At 38.9% G+C, this 18,795-nt stretch overlaps 1 protein-coding gene across 2 annotated transcripts in view; it reads left to right on the top strand.

Annotated features, from left to right (window-relative positions):
• Nucleotides 1-16,165, top strand: part of LOC126455466 (oocyte zinc finger protein XlCOF19-like) — a 35,259-nt gene extending 19,094 nt beyond the window's left edge. Inside the window, exon 3 of one of the 2 annotated variants that reach the window (XM_050091219.1) lies at nt 15,116-16,165. In XM_050091219.1, the coding sequence (XP_049947176.1) occupies nt 15,116-15,890 (775 nt within the window). In that variant the 3' untranslated portion in view covers nt 15,891-16,165. Of the gene's footprint in view, nt 1-15,109 lie in introns of both variants that reach the window. The other variant, XM_050091218.1, reaches the window with a different exon arrangement.
• The last annotated feature ends 2,630 nt before the right edge of the window (nt 16,166-18,795 follow it).

Raw genomic sequence — 18,795 nt, 5'->3', positions numbered from 1 at the left:
TGAATGACATTTTAATTTATTACTTCTCTACTACAAACTCTGTTCACAACACATTTCACAGATGGTAGCCACATATACCACTGGATGTATCTGCAAAATTTTATCATTGTACAACACATAGTTCGGGAGATATGATGATACAAATGTTGAGCCGTGTGGAAATGAAACAGAAGGTGAAATTCACAAGAGATATAGGTGAAATATGTGTGCAATTAAGTGTGAAATACTACTTACTTACTTACTTACCTACTTACCTACTTACCTACTTACCTACTTACCTACTTACTAGGTTGGCTACATAAACCAGTTTTTGGCCTTGCCTATCAGCCACCTCCATCTTCCTTTGTCTATGTAGTCTTCTCCAGTTAGTCCCATCTTACACATATCCTCTCTGATCCCATCAATACATCTCATCCATGGTCTTCCTCTTGGTCTGTTGCCTCTCATGTCTCCTTCCACCACCTGCCAAGTGATGTGGCCTTTTCGCAACATTACATTCCCTTACCACTTCAGTCTCCTCTCTCTAATCACAGCCACTATGTCCAGCAACTTCTACAACTCTTGCAATTCATGGGTTTTCCTCTTTCTCCATTCGTCTCCATCCTTCATTGGCCCAAAAAGCATTCTCAAGTGTCAGAAATTTTCTTTCTTTCTTTTGCATCATAGTCCAGGTCTCTGTGCTCCATATAGGATGACAGTTTGTATTACTGTCCTCTAGTTCCTAATCATTGTGGATCTTGATAGAACCTGGGACTTCAACAGCTTCCCAAGTGCAGGCCTTGACCTGTTTCCTGCCTGGATTCTTCCCGTTTTTTCCTGGTCTGTCTCATTCCTTTCACAGAGTACTACCCCAAGATATTTGAACTATTATACTTTTTCGAAGATTTTACCATCTACATCTAAAGGTCTGTTGTCATTCTTTCTGCTCACAAGGTATTTGGTCTTATCCATACATATCTTCAGGCCTTTTCTTAGTGCCTCTTCCATTAACACTCTTGCCATCTGAACCAGCTCTTGCTTATTCTGTGCTAATGAAACTACATCATTTGCATAAGCCAGAGTGTTGAGTCTTCTACCCAGCTGTATTCCTGTCTCCAGGCTTGTTACCTTTGTCAGTGCTCTTTCCAGAACCAGATTAAACAGAAGGGGAGGAGAGGCAGTCTTTCTGTCGCACTCCAGTCTTCACCTTGAATTTTTCTGACACCTTTTCTTTCACTTTAACCATGCATGTTGTCTCTTGTATAAATGCTTGTGTTATATTTATTAGTTTTCTAAGAGCTTGTGCACTTCCCAGTTCTTGCCATATTGCGTGCATGTTCACACTACCGTACGCTTTTTGGAAGTTCAAATAAATGTGCATTTTTGAGAATTTTCAGAAGCTACCATTGCCCTTTGCATTATGTAAGAGCAAATCGGCATTTGTGATTTAGTTACTGTCGCAGATTTTCTAACTAACATATTGTGTTACATCTACTTCTCCCATAAAGAGGAGTAGCTCTGTGTATTATCTTCAATTTACTTGTTTAGCATAAATTAACTCACTTTTTCATTTTGCTGACAACTGTAATTAAACTTAAAACCTTTTAGGAAACTAGTAGTTTTTACCACATATTTTTGTGTTGCCTTGATAGAAATTTCATTTTGTGTACTTGCTTCGATACTTATAGGGAATTAGCAACTTTTTAGCTCAACACCTTAAAAGATAATCAGAAGGCTCAATTAAAGTTAGTTGTTCACTGCCTTATAATATATTGTACCAGCCAAAATGCAGCCCCACTGTGAATGGTTCTCTCGAAGGGGGGATGAATTGGTTGACATTTGTCAGGAGGTGGAAATCGCACTGACTACTGTCAAACGATTTACAGCTGCTGCGAATCAGTGTGTTGGAAGAGCTCCCAAGAGTCATGTACCTGTGATACTTGTACCAGAGGTACCTCAAGTACTGTCCTCTCCAATGGAGCCTGTCTCCTCTGCAGAATGTACAGAACTGTCATTACTCACTCACTTGTCTGTAAGTGGCATGTCAATGGTAGATCTAAGCATCCTGTACAGGATGGACAGGGACCAGGGAGGACTCAGGGCATTGCGCTGATCCCCCTAACCAACAAGTTTGATGTGCTATCTTTCAATGAAACTGAAATGGAGCCAGCGGGATTCACTTCACCTGTTTTGGGGAAACGTCTTTTGTCCAGTGTCAGGAGGCGGCAAACGCAAAAGGGTAGTGGTCTATTAATCATCAGCAGTTTAAAGATATGGCAAATGATGGTACCCCTTAAGGAATTGACTGGAAAAGACCCAAGGTGCATTCAGTGTGTGTGCCTGGAGGACTCATTTAACATGTTAAGAGCCTCTGAGGGAACAGGATGCAACCAGCTGCATATTGTGTCACACATTGGAACAAGTGATGCCTGTTGTCTGGGCTCTGTGGTCATTCTTGGATCTTTCCAGGAACTGGCAGAGAAGGATGAGAAGACCAGCCTTGTGCTTGGAGTTTTAATGAAGCTCACATTTTGCAACATTGTCCCCAGAACTGTGAGTCAAATGGAAGGACTGAACTACAGACTTCAAAACTTCTGTGACTACCTAGGCTGCAACTTCCTAGACTTGCGCTATAGGGTTGAGAACTGTATGATCCCTCGAAATGGGTTTGGTGTGCACTACACATCAGAGGACACTGCTCAGATAGCTGACTGTGTGTGGGGTACACACAAGGGTTTTTTAAATTAGGTGACTCTCCATCCAATCCTGATAATGATAGCTGTAGGAAACTGAGAAATATCAGTGTAAGATTAAAAGAAATGCCTCCCACAATTGAGGGTATTAAAATCCTAATGGTAAACTGCCAAAGCATTCACAACATAATGCCATAGTTTGAAGCACTCATGAAAAGCAGTGAAGCTCACATAATACTAGGTACAGAAAGCTGGTTGAAACCTGAAATTGATAGCAGTGAGATTTTTGGAAAAAATTTAATTGTATATCAGAAAGATAGGCAAATGAGAAATGAAAGTGATGTATTTTTCACAGTAGCCTAGAAACTCAAATCCACTGAGGTGGAAGTTGGAGATGCAGATGAAATTGTTTGGTCAATGCTCAGTATCATGGGTGGGCATATAATGATACTTGGATCCTTGTATCGCCCACCAGACTCGTCTCGTGATGTCGTGGAAAACTTAAGAGAAAACATCAGTTAACTTGTATGTAAGTTCCCCAATCATATTTTATTCACTGGTAGAGACTTTAATCGTGCAACAGTTAACTGGGAAAATTAAAGTTTTGTTAGTGGTGAGCGTGATAAGACATCTTATAAAACATTACTAAATGCCTTCTCTGAAAACTACCTAGAACAGATAGTTGATGGAAATATGTTGGATCTAATGGAACAAATAGACCTGACCTCTTTGAGGACATCCACATTGAAACTGGTATCAGTGACCACAACAAGGTTTTGGCAACAATGATTACCAAAGTGTAAAGGACAACTAAAACAAGCAGAAAGATATATATGTTCAGTAAACTAGTTAGAAAATCGGTAGTGTCATACCTCAATGAGAAACTTGAAATTTTCAGCACAGGGCAGGAGCATGTAGAGGAACTCTGGCTCAACTTTTAAAGAAAAGTTGACCACTCACTGGATAGATATGTACCAGAAGAACAGTTCATAATGGGAGGAACCTCTATGGTATACGCTCACGGTAAAAGACTCCTTAAGACACGGAGATTACTGCATAATAGATTTAAAAACGAAGCTTAGGGGTGTAGATAGAGAGATACTGAATGAAACGCATTTGGCTGTCAAGAAAGCAATATGTGATGCCTTCAATGACTACTGTCGTAGGGCATTCTCAAGTGATCTTTCACAAACCCAAAGAGATTCTGGTTGTATCTAGAGGCTGTTAGTGGCACCAAAGTTAGTGTCCAGTCCCTAGTGAATGAGACAAGAACTGAAATTGAGGGTAGCAAAGCAAAACCTGAAAAGCTTAACTCCAATTTCAAATGTTCCTTAACAAATGAAAACCCGGGAGTGTTACCCCAATTTAATCCCTCTACCACTGAAAAGATGAATGAAATAAGTATTAGTGTCAGTGGTAGTGGGTATGTTGAACAGAATGACAGTGCCAACCAGCATGAATTTCGAAAATATCGATCATGTGAAACCCAACTCGCACTTTTCTCACATATGATACTGAATGCTTTGGATCTATCAAGGCAGTCAGGTAGATGCTGTATTTCTTGGTTTCCGAAAGCCTTTGACTCAGTACCACATCTACACTTATTATCAAAAGTGTGATTATATGGGTTATCAAGTGTAATTTGTTACTGGATTGAGGACTTTTTGGTAGGGAGGACACAGCATGTTATCTTGGATAACATAGACATAGACATAACAGATATAGAAGTAATTTTATGTGTGCTCCAGGGAAGTGTGTTGGGAACTTGCTGTTCATTTTGTATATTAATGACCTTGCAGACAATATCAATAGTGAAATCAGGCTTTTTGCAGATGATGCAGCTATCTGTAATGATGTACTCTCTGAAAGAAGGTGCAAAGATTGGCAATTTGTCTTAAATGTTCAGAAATATAAAATTGTGCACTTCACAAAATGAAAAAACTAGTATCCTGTGACTATAATATCAGCGAGTCTGTTGGAATCGGCCAACTTATGCGAGTACCTGAGGGTAACACTTTGTAGGGATATGAAATGGAATGATCACATAGGTTCAACTGGCCAGTTTGAGGTTTTCTCTGCCCAGGAACTGGGTGTTTGTGCTATCCTTGTCATTTCATCATCATCGTCATCACCATCATCATCATCATCATCATCATCATCATCATCATCATCATTCATGACAGTGGCTAGATTGGACTATGGAAAAAAATTGGACTGTGTAAAAATTGGGACCTTTTACGGGTTGCTGATGACTGCACAGTTGAGTGCCCCACAAACCAAACATCATCATCAAATAGGTTCGGTTGTGGGTAAATTAGATGGTAGACTTCAGTTTATTGGTAGTATACTGGGGAAGTGCAATCACTCTACAAAGGAGGTTACTTACAAATTACTTGTGTGACCGATTCTAGAATATTGTTAAAGTGTGTAGAACCTGTACCAGAGAGGACTAACAGGTGATATTGAACATATACAGAGAAAGGCTGCACAAATGGTCACAGGTTTGTTAAATCCATGGCAGAGTGTCACAGAGTTACTGAAGGAACTGAACTGGAAAACTCTTGAAGATAGATGTAAACTACTCCAAGAGAGTATGTTAACAAAGTTTCAATAACCAGCTTTAAATGATTACTCATATACAACAACTCCTTACATATCACTCACATAGGGATCGTGAAGATAGGATTAGAATAATAACTGCTCATACGAAGGCATTCATTCAATCATTCTTCCCGCACTCCATACGCAAATGGAACAGGAGGAACCCTAATAACTGGTACATTGGGACATACCCTCTGCCATTCACCTCATGGTGGTTTGAAGAGCATAGATGTAGATGTAGTTGCTGCATCTCACTGGTCATGGAGCTTCAACACGATACCACAGTTCATCAAGCGTAGTGACTGGCATATTGTGACGAGCCAGTTGCTCGGCCACCATTGACCAGATGTTTTCAGTTGGTAAGAATCTGGAGAATGTGCTGGCCAGGGCAACAGTCTAACATTTTCCGCATCCAGAAAGCCCGTACAGGACCTGCAACGTCTTGCAACATGTGGTCGTGCATTATCTTTCTGAAATGTAGGGTTTTGCAGGGATCGAGTGAAGAGTAGAGCCATGGGTTGTAACACATCTGGAATGTAACATCTGCTGTTCAAAGTGCCATCAATGCGAACAAGCGGTGACCGAGACTGTAACCAATGGCACCCCATACCATCACGCCAGGTGATACGCCAGTATGGCAATGACGAATACACGCTTCCAATGTGCGTTCACTGCGATGTCTGCAAACACGGATGCAACCATCATGATGCTATAAAGAGAACCTGGATTCATCCAAAAAATGACGCTTTGCCATTCGTGCACCCAGGTTCATCGCTGAGTACACCATTGCAGGTGCTCCAGTCTGTGATGCAGCGTCAAGGGTAACCACAGCCATGGTCTCCGAGCTGATAGTCCATGCTGCTGCACACATCGTCGAACTGTTCATGCAGATGGTTGTTGTCTTGCAAACATCCCCGTCTGGTGACTCAGGGATTGAGACGTGGCTGCACAATCCATTACAGCCATGCGGATAAGATGCCTGTCATCTCCACTGCTAGTGATATGAGGCCGTTGGGATACAGCACGGCATTCTGTATTACCCTCCTGAACCCACCGATTCCATATTCTGCTAAGTCATTGGATCTCGACCAACGTGAGCAGCAGTGTCGCGATAGGCAACAATCCGACCTTTATCAAAGTCAGAAATGTGATGTTATGCATTTCTCCTTCGTACACGAGGCATCACAACAACATTTCACCAGGCAACACCAGTCAACTGCTGTTTGTGTATGAGAAATCGGTTGGAAACTTTCCTCATGTCAGCACGTTGTAGGTGTCGCCACCGCCGCCAACCTTGTGTGAATGCTCTGAAAAGCTAATCATTTGTATACCACAGTATCTTCTTCCTGTTGGTTAAATTTCGCGTCTGTAGCGCATCATCTTCGTAGTGTAGCAATTTTAATGGCCAGTAGTGCATGTTAATGGTAATTAGTCAAAAATGAAAAAATGAATTTAAGGACGCAGATGGCAAAACAAGAGAGGAAGTAAAGAGATCCCAGCTTGCTTCGTCACAATAATTTTAGGTTTTCTGAAGTTTCCAGATTAACTGGTCTCATTCTTTTGTTGTTGGAGGAATTGTGGAAATTGTGGGTGCCATTGTAGGTTCTTGAGAAGGAATCTTTTCGTACTTTGGCATTGGCATCAACTAGGAACATTTCCACATCGTATGAGAGCACATGTTCATATATTGATTCTTTGTTGTCTTAGAAACTGTTTTTTTGTCATCATCTTTATCTTCTGTAGGTGCATGATATGAGACCATTGTTAGGTTGTAAAACTTTCCTTTTGTTCTTATCCAGCATATTCTTTCAATGACAGCCATGAAGTCCATGATACTTCTTCTCATTCTTTTGGCTATTGCAAAACAAACTCCATGTTGATGTTTACCTTTTCTGTTTCCACTACAGAAGTAGCTGTAGAATTTATCTTTGTGCATCCCTGCTCCAGGCTATCTCGTCTCTTGCAATGACTCTGTGCATAGCCTGCACCTATTCAGTACTTCATCCAGAACTTTCACCGCTCCAGTGTAGAGTGATCTTACATTCCAAGTGCCGCATTTCAGTCTGTGATGTTCTAGCATTAATGTCAGACTTTCTGGGGTCATTTCCCATATTTTTCAATACCAAATCCAAGGCTATTTCTTGGCATTTCATAACAACAGCTCTTTTTATGGTGTGGGGGAGTTGACACCCACACCCAACCCCAATCCTGGAGGATGAGAGCATTCCATTTAGTCTGGATCATCAGCTTTGAGCTATCTGGATTGGGAGTCCCTACTAGTAGTAAAGCTACCACCATTGTAGCTGTTGGAACCATTTGATCACACAAGCCCCACCACCACAACAAGGTAAGTATGACAACGGGGAGGTGTGAAGTATGTTAAGCATTTGTGAAATATATTTGATGTGTGTATGCAGGCATAGGCATGGGGAAAAAAGCTCATTCTAAGCCGCTGGAATGATTTCGACCACATTTGGTACACATGTTAGTTATGATCTCCAAGAAATACTATGGGAGTAAGAACAAACAGCTTCCTTTTGGGGTGAGTGTGATAATGTGGAGAGAGAGAGGAGGAGGAGGAGGAGATGGACTAGTTGAAGATTGGAATAAATACATACCTGGGCAGTGCCATGTACCCATTGAGCTTTTAATAAAGCCTTGTTACTTGTTACTCTTGGTTGTAGAAATATGTAAGCACAATCATGTGCGCTTTGGTATTTATTTGCACTAAATTCTGTGGGAACCAGTTTGTACATTTAAATAAAAATAATAGATGTTTGAAGTTATATGAACCGACATGTAGATGTGACATCTAACATGCCAGAATGCAGACACTACACGGCAATATAACTTGTTTCCTGAAAGTGTCAACATCTGTAGTACAAAGGTGTTCTGGTATTCAAAATTTGAAACTTCATGATGTAGCTTGTATGGCTAGTTATTGTGACTTTATCTTCTAGGTATGTAATGACATGACATGTGTAGTAAACTGCATCTACTCTGGTCAGAAAATCATGTCATATTTGCATAAAGTGATTTCTAATTCTGTATTTGTGTAATTTGGAAATATTTGTACATCAAGTTACCTCAATATGCTTATTTTTAGGTCTGATGATGGTCATTGTTGACTGAAATTGGTAACTTGATTAACATTTGTGGTCTATGACTGCATTTATAATAAAATAAATTAAATTTAAGAATTTCACAAAGCCACTTAGGCTGTTTCCATGTTTATTTAAGTTTTATAGTAATCAAAATTGATCTCCATATGCGTAACTGCCTTGTACCATGTCAAGAATTATTTTAATTCTGTCCATTTTCCCCTGTGTGGCTGGCCAACAACCATTCAGCCTGCAATTACATGCACCACAGAACTGCTTAGTTGCAATGATTACTTTTTGTATGTGTTTCATAGGCCTTCTACATCCAAGATATTCATTGTGACTTGTTTTCTTATCCTGAAAATTGAAATATATCCTAAAATTTGTAATAAGAACTAGTTTATGAGACCATTTTTGTTTCATTAAGAAAGCTTTGATATTTTTTATAGGAATAAATGATGTGGCCTTCATTACCTTTGAATCATATAAAAGATTATTAGCACCATGATGATAGTATTTGAAGCTTTCAGATATGAAATTGACTGCCACACGTTCAATGCTGATGACATTAATCACATAAATAACTCCGCCTTCCTCCCCTCTGTTTGTTGCTCTTATAATAAATTAGGTTCTGCTTTTACTGACAGCAGCAATGTACCATAGAGATGAAGCACTTCCAGGATGCCTCGGATAAGTGTTTCCCTGCTTGGAAGTTGGAACACGTACAAAATCAGTGCATATTTCAGTCTGTATGTCATGGAGTGCTCTGTAAATGATATTTTAAGGATTCCCATGTGAACAAAGAAAAAGAAATAATTCATGATAATCCTACCTATAAACTTCGACAACATGTTTGATTGTATGAAATGCATATTATTGTAATAATGATCCACCAAAGATGCTTGGTTTTATTTACTACTACTGGTTTTGAGTGATGATTCATTCTCAACTCGTACCTAGATGCAATCAAGCTATTATCAGCGCATTTATCCTTATCACAGGTTGTATACTATTTCGGTGTATTACAATTGCTTACTTATGCAATTAAGTTTTAAATGTTATTTTACAAATATGATCTACTTTTGTTTTGTTATATTTGTGCATGGTTGTTATACACAGTCCAGTCCCATTAACGTGACCAATGCCTTTGTTCAATGTCAACATGCAATAACCACTCAGAAATGGCAAGTGGCAACACTAGCAGAGGAGTGTGTATATAAATCATGTTGGGGGATGCAGAGAACAGTGCAGTCATCATCATAATGTGGAAATGGAGCAATTTATCTGATGTCCAAAAGAGCACAATCATTAGCTTTTGGGCCAAATGTGAAAGCATTTCTGAAATGGTCGTGCTTGTAAACTGCTCACATGCCATGTTTACCATGCATGGGAAAATGGCACTATCCAAAACCAGCATCGAGGCAACTATGGTGCATCACAGGCCATAGGTGGCATGTAGGAACTATGGCTGCAGAGATATGTACGAGTGAATAGATGTGCAATGTTCAACTGTTGAGCAACTGACTGCCCAGATGAACCAAGGTGCTACCAACAGTGTCTCCTCAACAACCGTTCAGCATATGTTGCTGCATATGAGCCTCTGCCCCAGGTACCTGGTTCATGCACCCTTGCCGACTGCTATTCATCAGCAATGAATGCTAGAATATGCACAGCAATACCACAACAGGACATCTGCTGAGTGGCAACTAGTGGCATTTTCAAATGTACCACATTTTATGCTACGTCAGTGTGAAATGTCTGATAGCAAACAATGTGCAACAATCATTGGAAAGGTCCAGGCTGGAGGAGGGAGCATTATGGTCCATGAGAATGTTTTCGTAACATTCACTGGGGATCTCATCGTTCTGGAAGACACAGTGGATCAACACAAGAATGCATCTATCCTTGGTGACTGTGTCCACTTCTACGTGTAGTTTGTTTTTCCTTGGCACTATGGCACCTACCAGCAGGACAATGCAACATTTCACACAGAATGCAGTGTATGTGCATGGTTCAAAGAGTACTGAAATGAATTTACCGTATTCCCCTGGCCACCAAACTTCCTGGGTTTAAACCAAATCAAGAATCTGTGAAATCAACACAATCAGGCTGTTCACACCCTAGTGCAACTGGCCACAGAATTAGAGGTGTCAGGGGTCAACATACCTGTCGGTACCTTCCAGAACCTTACTGACACTCACCCCACATCTCGCAGTAGTCTGCGCTGCAAAAGGAAGGTAGTTATTCAGGCTCTTGACAGGTGGTCACATTAATTTGACTGGGCAGTGTATTATTGATTTGTGTGTCAGGGGTATTAACTTTATATCTTTGGTGATAATCGATTTGTGTCGTAGGTAAAATTTAGGATTTTGTTTTGTCCTGAATTATGTCACTTTTAAGAAGTGTGTTGTTGTTCTCAGTATATTTACAATGTTATTTGAATTTTTTACCAAATACGTGTAGATTTGTATTTCCTCCAAGATGCTTATGTAGCTCTATGAAAAATGGAAAGATAGGTGCTTATGTCTACTGTAGTTTGGGTTTTCTGGAAGATGCACATTAAAATTGGAGATGTTGTTTTCCCTTTTGTTTATGTGTTCTTTGTATCTTGTGGTGAATTTTTGTCCTGTTTGTTGAATGTAGAACATGTTACAGTCATTGCATTTAATTTTATGTATCCTTGATATGTTGTATTTTTTAGTTTTGCTTCTTCTGTGTACTATCTTCATTCCTAGTTTATTCTCTGTGCAGAAGCTAATTCTAATAATAGTATTATAAAATGTTAATTATTTTTTGAGAAATTTTCTAGTGTGAAGTATTATTCTTTCTTTTTTTCTCTCTTTGCTTTCATGAATGGTATTTTCTCGTTTTCATTTACACGTTTGGCTCTAATTTTGTTTCCGTATATGAGGGGTGGATGGAAAGTTCTTTGTCCAACCAAGAAAGTAGTCAGTAGCCCAGATGTGTATAGCTACTTTTTAATGTGGTCCCCTTTAGGAGAGGATACACGTTTGCCACCTGTGCTGCAGATTCATTATACCTTCCTTGTAGCATGTTTCATACTATATGGAAAAAAGTCCATCACAGCTGTGACGTCAACATCTGCTCGAAAATGGGTTACAGCTACATTTTCTTTTAGCTTAGGGAAGAGATGAGACTCAGAGAGGACCAAATTGAGTGAATAAAGTGGGTCCAAAGCAGTTAAAAGCCAGGACATGCTGGCAGACATTGTAATGACAGATGCGTGCGGGGATATTTTGTCCTGATGAAAAGCACTCATTTTATGAACATCCTGATGCATTTCACTTTGGTGGGCTCCCTCGAATGCATCTGTTGAGCAGCATAATAAGCTCCATTCATCTTCTAAAGGTATTCAGCCGGGATAACATCTCTCGAATCCCAAAAGAAAGGTGACACCACCATGCCAGCTGACGTGATTGGCTTTGAACGTCTTGGGGGCTGGGTGAAGAGAGGTGTTTCAACTGAACTGTGAATTCCAGTTGAAAGTGGTGAACCAATGTTTCATCCATTGTCACAAAACCTTTGAGAATGTCACAGGGTCTGCCTCAAAAATGGTCAAGTTTTCGGTGGTCATGATGTGTCTCTGGCGTTAGTTTTCTGCTGTCAACATTCTTGGGACCCACTGTCAGGAGACCTTTGTGCATGGCAAGTAAAACTTATTATGTGCCCCATCCAAACACATTTGTAAGATATGCCCACACTCTCAGGGATGTAGCATTCTGTCACACACCAGTCTGCCATGACTGTAGGAATTTTTTTCCCTCCATACTGGGTGTTACTGTCTTCTTCTGTGAGGTAAATCTTGGGCAGGGGTGTTGCCCCACTTGAATTCTGCCACCTTTTTTTTCGTAGTGGAATAGGAAGGGAAATCCTCCCCTCATGTTTCCATCATGCTACTCTGAATCTTGTGTGCACTCACGCTCTTTCTCAGCAGGTACTAGATGACTGCACACTATGCGTTTGAAAATCAGTTGCCAAAATAATTGTACTCATAAATATAAACCATGTTTGCTTTCCTCTGTATATTAAATGGGATTTATGTACATGTGGGGCAGGCCTTTTTATTAGTGAGTTTAGTGCAAAAGAAGTCTCTCCTGTCCATACAATTTGATGTCTTGTGAAGACTTACCACTGCTAGAATAAAATAAGGGAATCTTTTAGAAACAGAGACATAGACCAGCAATAATTGTGTATCGTTGTCTTCACTTTCTCTGTGTTGTTGTTGTTGTTGTTGTTGTTTTTGTTTTCAGTCAGAAGACTTGTTTGATGCACCTCTCCACACCAGCCTGTTCAAAATTTGCTTAGGGATTGACAGAAGCATATTGGGGTGTAGAATGTATGTGCAATCATACATTACATTCATCTCATTCAAACAGGCAAACTATCCAGTGTACAAATATAGAGTTGGCATCAGTGTTTGCTGGAAGAGCTGCTCTGTATTTTCATTTTACTTTTATTTGTAGCAACAAATTATTAAGATGATACATAGACAGTTTACGAAGATCCATTTTCTGACATTGCCAAATTTTCAACATGTGGGAAACCATTTTTATTGAAGGTTGCTCAACAAATTATGTAAACAGTGTCTTAAGAATGTATCAAATTTTCACCTACTGCAAACTGAATGTATGTGAGATGTTTCTAACGTGAGATAATCTCTGTTAAATGTTACTCCCAGTGACCCGCTCACACAGTAGGCACTAAGAAGTTGCCCTTATTGTTTTGTTTTGAGCAACAGATTACTAGGTCTGTGTTTTAATTTTCTGTTAGTCCTACTTATTTCTAATATAACAAAAAACAAGATTTATACAGTGTTTATTGTGGTGAGAAAACTTACCTTAAATGAGCCAACCAATATTGAGGAAGGCAAATAGCAATACAAAAACAAGTATTTCATTATTGCAGCAGTTATTTTGTAAACAATAATATTTATTTTGTGTGATACAGACTAAATTCCTGATATGAACTTCATTTGGAGATAGTTGCTGATAAGGCACCCTTATTAAAATGCCAAAACTTTCAATTTTTTAAAGTTTGTTGTGTAGCTACTTACCATTGTAAACTGTGCACTCCAAACATGCAGTTGGATCCACCTATGCTTCCTTTTTGTGGTGATAATGGAAAAACTCCATTGACATCACTATGGTAGATGCTTAAAGGGTGACTGACAGCGGTTATTTAATGGAATAATCATCTCCTCCACTGAATTTTACAAAACAGCTCTCTGTATGTTCAGTAGCTGTCTTCCACTCTTGAGGTGATTTTATTAACAGCTTCTTTTGTGAGTGCTTTGACTGCAGAAAGGATAAATATTATTATTTGTGGTTACATAACCTTTAATTTGGTCCTGTACTAACTATATTCTTTATTGCTTAGAAATGGCGGGGGTAAGGTGGTTGTTTAATAATTGTATGCCCATACATTTTTGCCAGCTCGTTGGTTTCATATATGAACTGCGGTGTATGGAGAGAGATTAGTTTCATAAGCTTCACCTTTCTATCACTTAATCGATGTTTCAATGTTGGAACCAATCAAACATTTCCTCCTTCTGCTTTGCTGCGGTAGATGCCTCACCTACAGATGGATGGTGAGGAGCATTATCAAGAACAGTTCTGGATGGTTTTCTCACATTTTGAATTAGTGATTCTACTTTTTAAACATAACATGATTCACATGTTCACAATAGTGTCACATTGTCTTTGATGTAAAATGCAGGAGCCCATTTGGGAGAAAACCTTGTGAGGAGTCTGCATCAACAAAAACAAGTCTTTTGCCCTTGCCTTATGGCAATACCATTGTCCTTTGTTATCTATCTTGTCCTGATTGACAGTGTATCAGAATTGATCACCATTTCTTCAGTCCACAACACTCAGTCGATATTCAGCCATGGATCCGCCTTAAAAATCGGCATTGCTATGCACCTGTGTCCCCCCCTCTTCATCAACAGCTTATGGCCACAGAATGTCCATAGTGAAATTCTAGGTTGTGAAAAACTGTGAATGACAATGGGAGACTGAATTGAAAAAGACACAATTCCCTAACAGCGACCAGTAACTTGCTGAGTATTGTAAGTTCCATTCTGCAATTTCTATAATTGCGCTGTGAAGTATATGTTCATTGATTAGTAATTGCCCAGTAGTGTCTTTTATGTGGACATAGATATATACATACATGTAAAAGAGGTCTATAGTACTTACTGAACAAACGTTAATCTTATGAAAAAAACAAGTTTACAAAGCACAGTACTTAAATTTTATTTCTCACTTACCAAAGCTATGGTAAAAATGGGTTTCCAGTGCCTCATGTGTGATTAAAAGTCATATAATGTTGTTATACGTAGATAATATTTTGCCAGTGTCAGCTTAATATAGCTTTTGTGGAATGCATATAGTGAGTTATTCTTAAGTTATGCTAAAGTGCAGTTAAGATTTATGCAGTCTGTTGTAAAATTTTCAGAAAAAGCATTTAAATTGCTAATCAGGGATGCCACTTTTACTGCTATCATTATTATCCATAGTCTTTCAATGGATTTATAACTGAGCTCAATTCTCTCTCTTATGATCTTGTTAATGGTATGTTAGACACAAATCATCTTTCTTACCTTTTTTTTTATTTTTCAGTGCTTTTTGTGTACTTGGTGCCAGTTACAGTATTTAATATTTTAATTGCAGTAGAATAATGACATTTTTCCTGATACACATCTCTTCTTTTCAGCAACAGTTGTCCACAAAACCTGGATACCAGCAATGATGACTGTCATACAACAAGTGGCCTTGAAGATGAAGAAAAACATTTCAGCAGCAGCAACAGTCAACAAAATACCATGCAGGATGTCTCAGATGCAGATGAGAACAGGAATTCTGTCAGTTGTGTGTTTGGAGAACATGATTGTATCAACAACTACAGTGAGGGCAGTCTGAAGGAACACTCACTTTCACGCAGTGGCAATCACCACTACAGCTGCACATTCTGTTCCAAGACATTCAAAAATAGTGACAAGCTAAAGAATCATTTGAATGTGCACACTGGTGAAAATTCCTACAGATGCACTGTGTGCAGCAAAACATTAAGTACAGCCAGTTATCTGAAAGTACACATGAGGATACATGCAGGTGACCGTCCATTCATCTGCTTTGTTTGTAGCAAAGCTTACATACAGAGAAGTGACCTGAAGAATCATTTACGCAAACATACAGGTGAACAACCCTTCAGATGTACTGTATGCTGCAAGACATTCTTTAGTAGTAGTGTCCTGAACCAGCACTTGCGTATACACTCGTCTGAATGCCCCTACACATGCACTGTATGCAACAAGACATTTAAATGGAAAAGCAATCTGACAACGCATTTACGTATCCACACGGGTGAACGACCCTTCTGCTGCACTGTATGTAGCAAGACATTCACAGATGGTAGTAGTCTAAGGAAGCATTTGCGGGTCCATTATGTGAATGCCCCTTCAGTTGCAAGGTCTTCAGCAAAATATTTACAGTGAGCTGTGATGTATACAGATGGATGCCTGTAGCTTGAAATGTCATGTGCTTTGCATTTTTCAAAATGGTATTCATTATGTATAAATACATATTGCAGTTACCTGGTGGAAATTCTGTTATTGACACACTTTTGAATAGGTTAGAGGCACTGAAAGATATTCAGAAACAGTATGAAGAAGCCTACCTCTGCACAGTTGTGTTGGCATTATAGCCAATTAAAAATTGTATTTAGACAACTGAACATTTTTGCTCTATCATTGTTGGAGAATTAAATAGATGAGTGTTTTGTAATTACATGAATGTCAAATCAAACTTACTGCCTATTTAACTGCTGAAATGACTTTCACTTGCAAACAAAAATGCCTTAGAATGTGAAAATAAAACAGCTATAAAGAGCTTGTATGCAATACATTATGTGCTCTGTTCGACCATAAATAACATGACTCTTAAAATAATTTTAACTAGGCCCACATGACCTATTTAACAGGAATTGGATGCTGTTGGGCACTGATCACCCTGGAAGACAAAAAGGTAACACTACTACAAGGGCTGTACATTTTCAGTTACTCACACTGGTTATTGTCATCTGAGTTAAGAATGGTAAGAGTGAAATTATTCATGGTATTACACAATAAGCCACTTACATGTCTTCATGTGTTAAATGAACCATAATATTTCATGTTAAATACACAGTGTCATTAGAAGCCCTATTAGAAATGTATATGGTGTTCTTGGTTTGGCATATATCTGAGGATGGAAGGATTAGCGGACATCATGTGCCACTGCAAATATCATCACAACTTCAATACCTTTCTGTAATTGTTTTATTCACCATTCACCAACATGCTTGGTTTGTTGATCGAAAGACTGAGAGGAGAAGGATGTGATGCACTGCTCTGTGTGACAGCCACTGTTTGGTGAACATGTAATTATTTATTGACTTAGGCATTTCCAGTGTGTTATTTCAGTCCTGTGTCAAATTATTCTCACAGTATCATATCTCTCATCTCATCTTACTGTAGTTTCTCTTCTCGTTCTATAATATTGTCTTAAACTTCATTTCTCTTGTGGACCACCTCTATTATATTCCTTCAGCTTTCCTTCCTTTGCTTGGTACTGGCTTGCCATCTCAGCGCTTGATTTTCAAACAGATGCTTCTCAGTGCTCGAGAGGTCTGTTGAATTTTCCTATAGGTGGTATCTATTTTTCCTCTAGTTATGGATGCTTTTACAATCTTGTATTTGCCCTCTAGGCCTTCCATCTTAACCATTTTGCACTTTCCACCAGTTGCAGTTTATAGATGTCTGTATTCCCTTTTGTATACTTCATTTGCTGCTTTTATGTATATTTCTTTTGTGAATTAAATTCAATAGCTCCTGTGCTATCCAAGAATTTTTATTAGTCCTTGTCTTTTTACCAATTTGATCATCTGCTACCTTCACTATTTCATCTCTCAAGACTACTTATTCTTCTCCTACTGTGGTCCCTGCCCCAATTTGTCAAACATTGTATAATGCTCTCTCTGAAACTCTCAATAATCTGTTTTTTCCCACTTACTTGGACCCCATATCATTAATTTCCTACTTATTTGCAATTTCAGCAATTTTAATCTGTAGTTTACAACCAACAAATTACTGCCAAGAGTCTACATTGTCCCATGAAAGCCTTACAGTTTGAAATCTGCACTCCCATTATACAGGATAATCAATCCAAAATTTTCCAATGACTCCAGGTCCTTTGTATGTATACAACCTTCTTAATGATTCTTAAACCAGGTGTTAGAATTCTGCACAGAGCGTAATTTAATCATTATTATCAGCTGTGTTCACCATTCATTCCTTTCTTCCAATCCATATTCTCTTACTATCATTCCTTCTTTTCCTTTTCTTACTACCAAATTCCAGTCTTTCCTCTCCCTTAACTACCTAAATGATGTCTTTTATCTCATCATATGTTCTTTCAATCTCTTCATCTGCAAGGCTAGCAGGCTTAAAACTTTCACTATTGTGGTGACTGTTGGCTTCGTGTCTGTTCTGGCTACAATAATACATTTCCATGCTGTTCATATTAGATTACCTGCATTCCCGTTTTCTTATTCATTACTAGACATAGTCCTCCATTGGCCCTATGGAATTGTGTATTTATAACCTGTGTGTTACTGAATTTATATAATAACATTTTGACACGTTACACGTGTGTGAAATTTAGGCACTTTACATCAAACTCTATGGCCTGCTTCAAATGCCAAATGCATGAGGATACAACCATTCCTTGTGGAAGTAAAGTTGTGGTGATGGAAGAGAATCCATAGTACATGGTAACAGAGGAGTCCTGTGTATATCTTGTAAGTTTGTAGATGACATTGTCTTCCAATGTAGAATAGGCATTGCCATGTTTACACTGAGATGAAAAAAAGTGAGGAGCTTTAGGTGACAAGCAGTGCCCCTGTGGAAAGCTGAGGAAATTTTATCATACTGAGCTTCCAGCATTTGCCTTATTTTCTGCCACCACCATTAAAAAACCTCTCACCTTAACCAGTGTAAACCCAAATTTCTGAGACTGAAATGCTGCATGTAGTGTACTTACAATTTAATGTGGAAAAGGATTACAGATTCTGACTACGAAGTCAGTAGTGAGTCCAGCAACAGCCCACACTAAACAATGCCAGGAACCGGAAAGTCAGTGCCCTTATCTACATAGCCACTGCCATCTCCTCTGATTAAAAGAAGAGCATATATAAGATATATTGATCTGTTTGATATTCCAGTCTGGTGAATTCTTATGTGACCTGCCTTTACTTAACCTTTCTTTTCATTCTCAGCACCTGTATTTTCATTTCAGTGTAAATAACTTCTTAAATTTTGAAACTGATAGTGTCTAAAAGGTGAAAGGGAATACAAATGTCTC

This window comes from Schistocerca serialis, chromosome 2 (assembly GCF_023864345.2).
Source record: "Schistocerca serialis cubense isolate TAMUIC-IGC-003099 chromosome 2, iqSchSeri2.2, whole genome shotgun sequence".
Lineage (NCBI taxonomy): Eukaryota > Metazoa > Arthropoda > Insecta > Orthoptera > Acrididae > Schistocerca > Schistocerca serialis.
The sequence above is the reverse complement of the archived record's forward strand: the minus strand, read 5'-3'. Positions and strand labels throughout refer to the sequence as shown.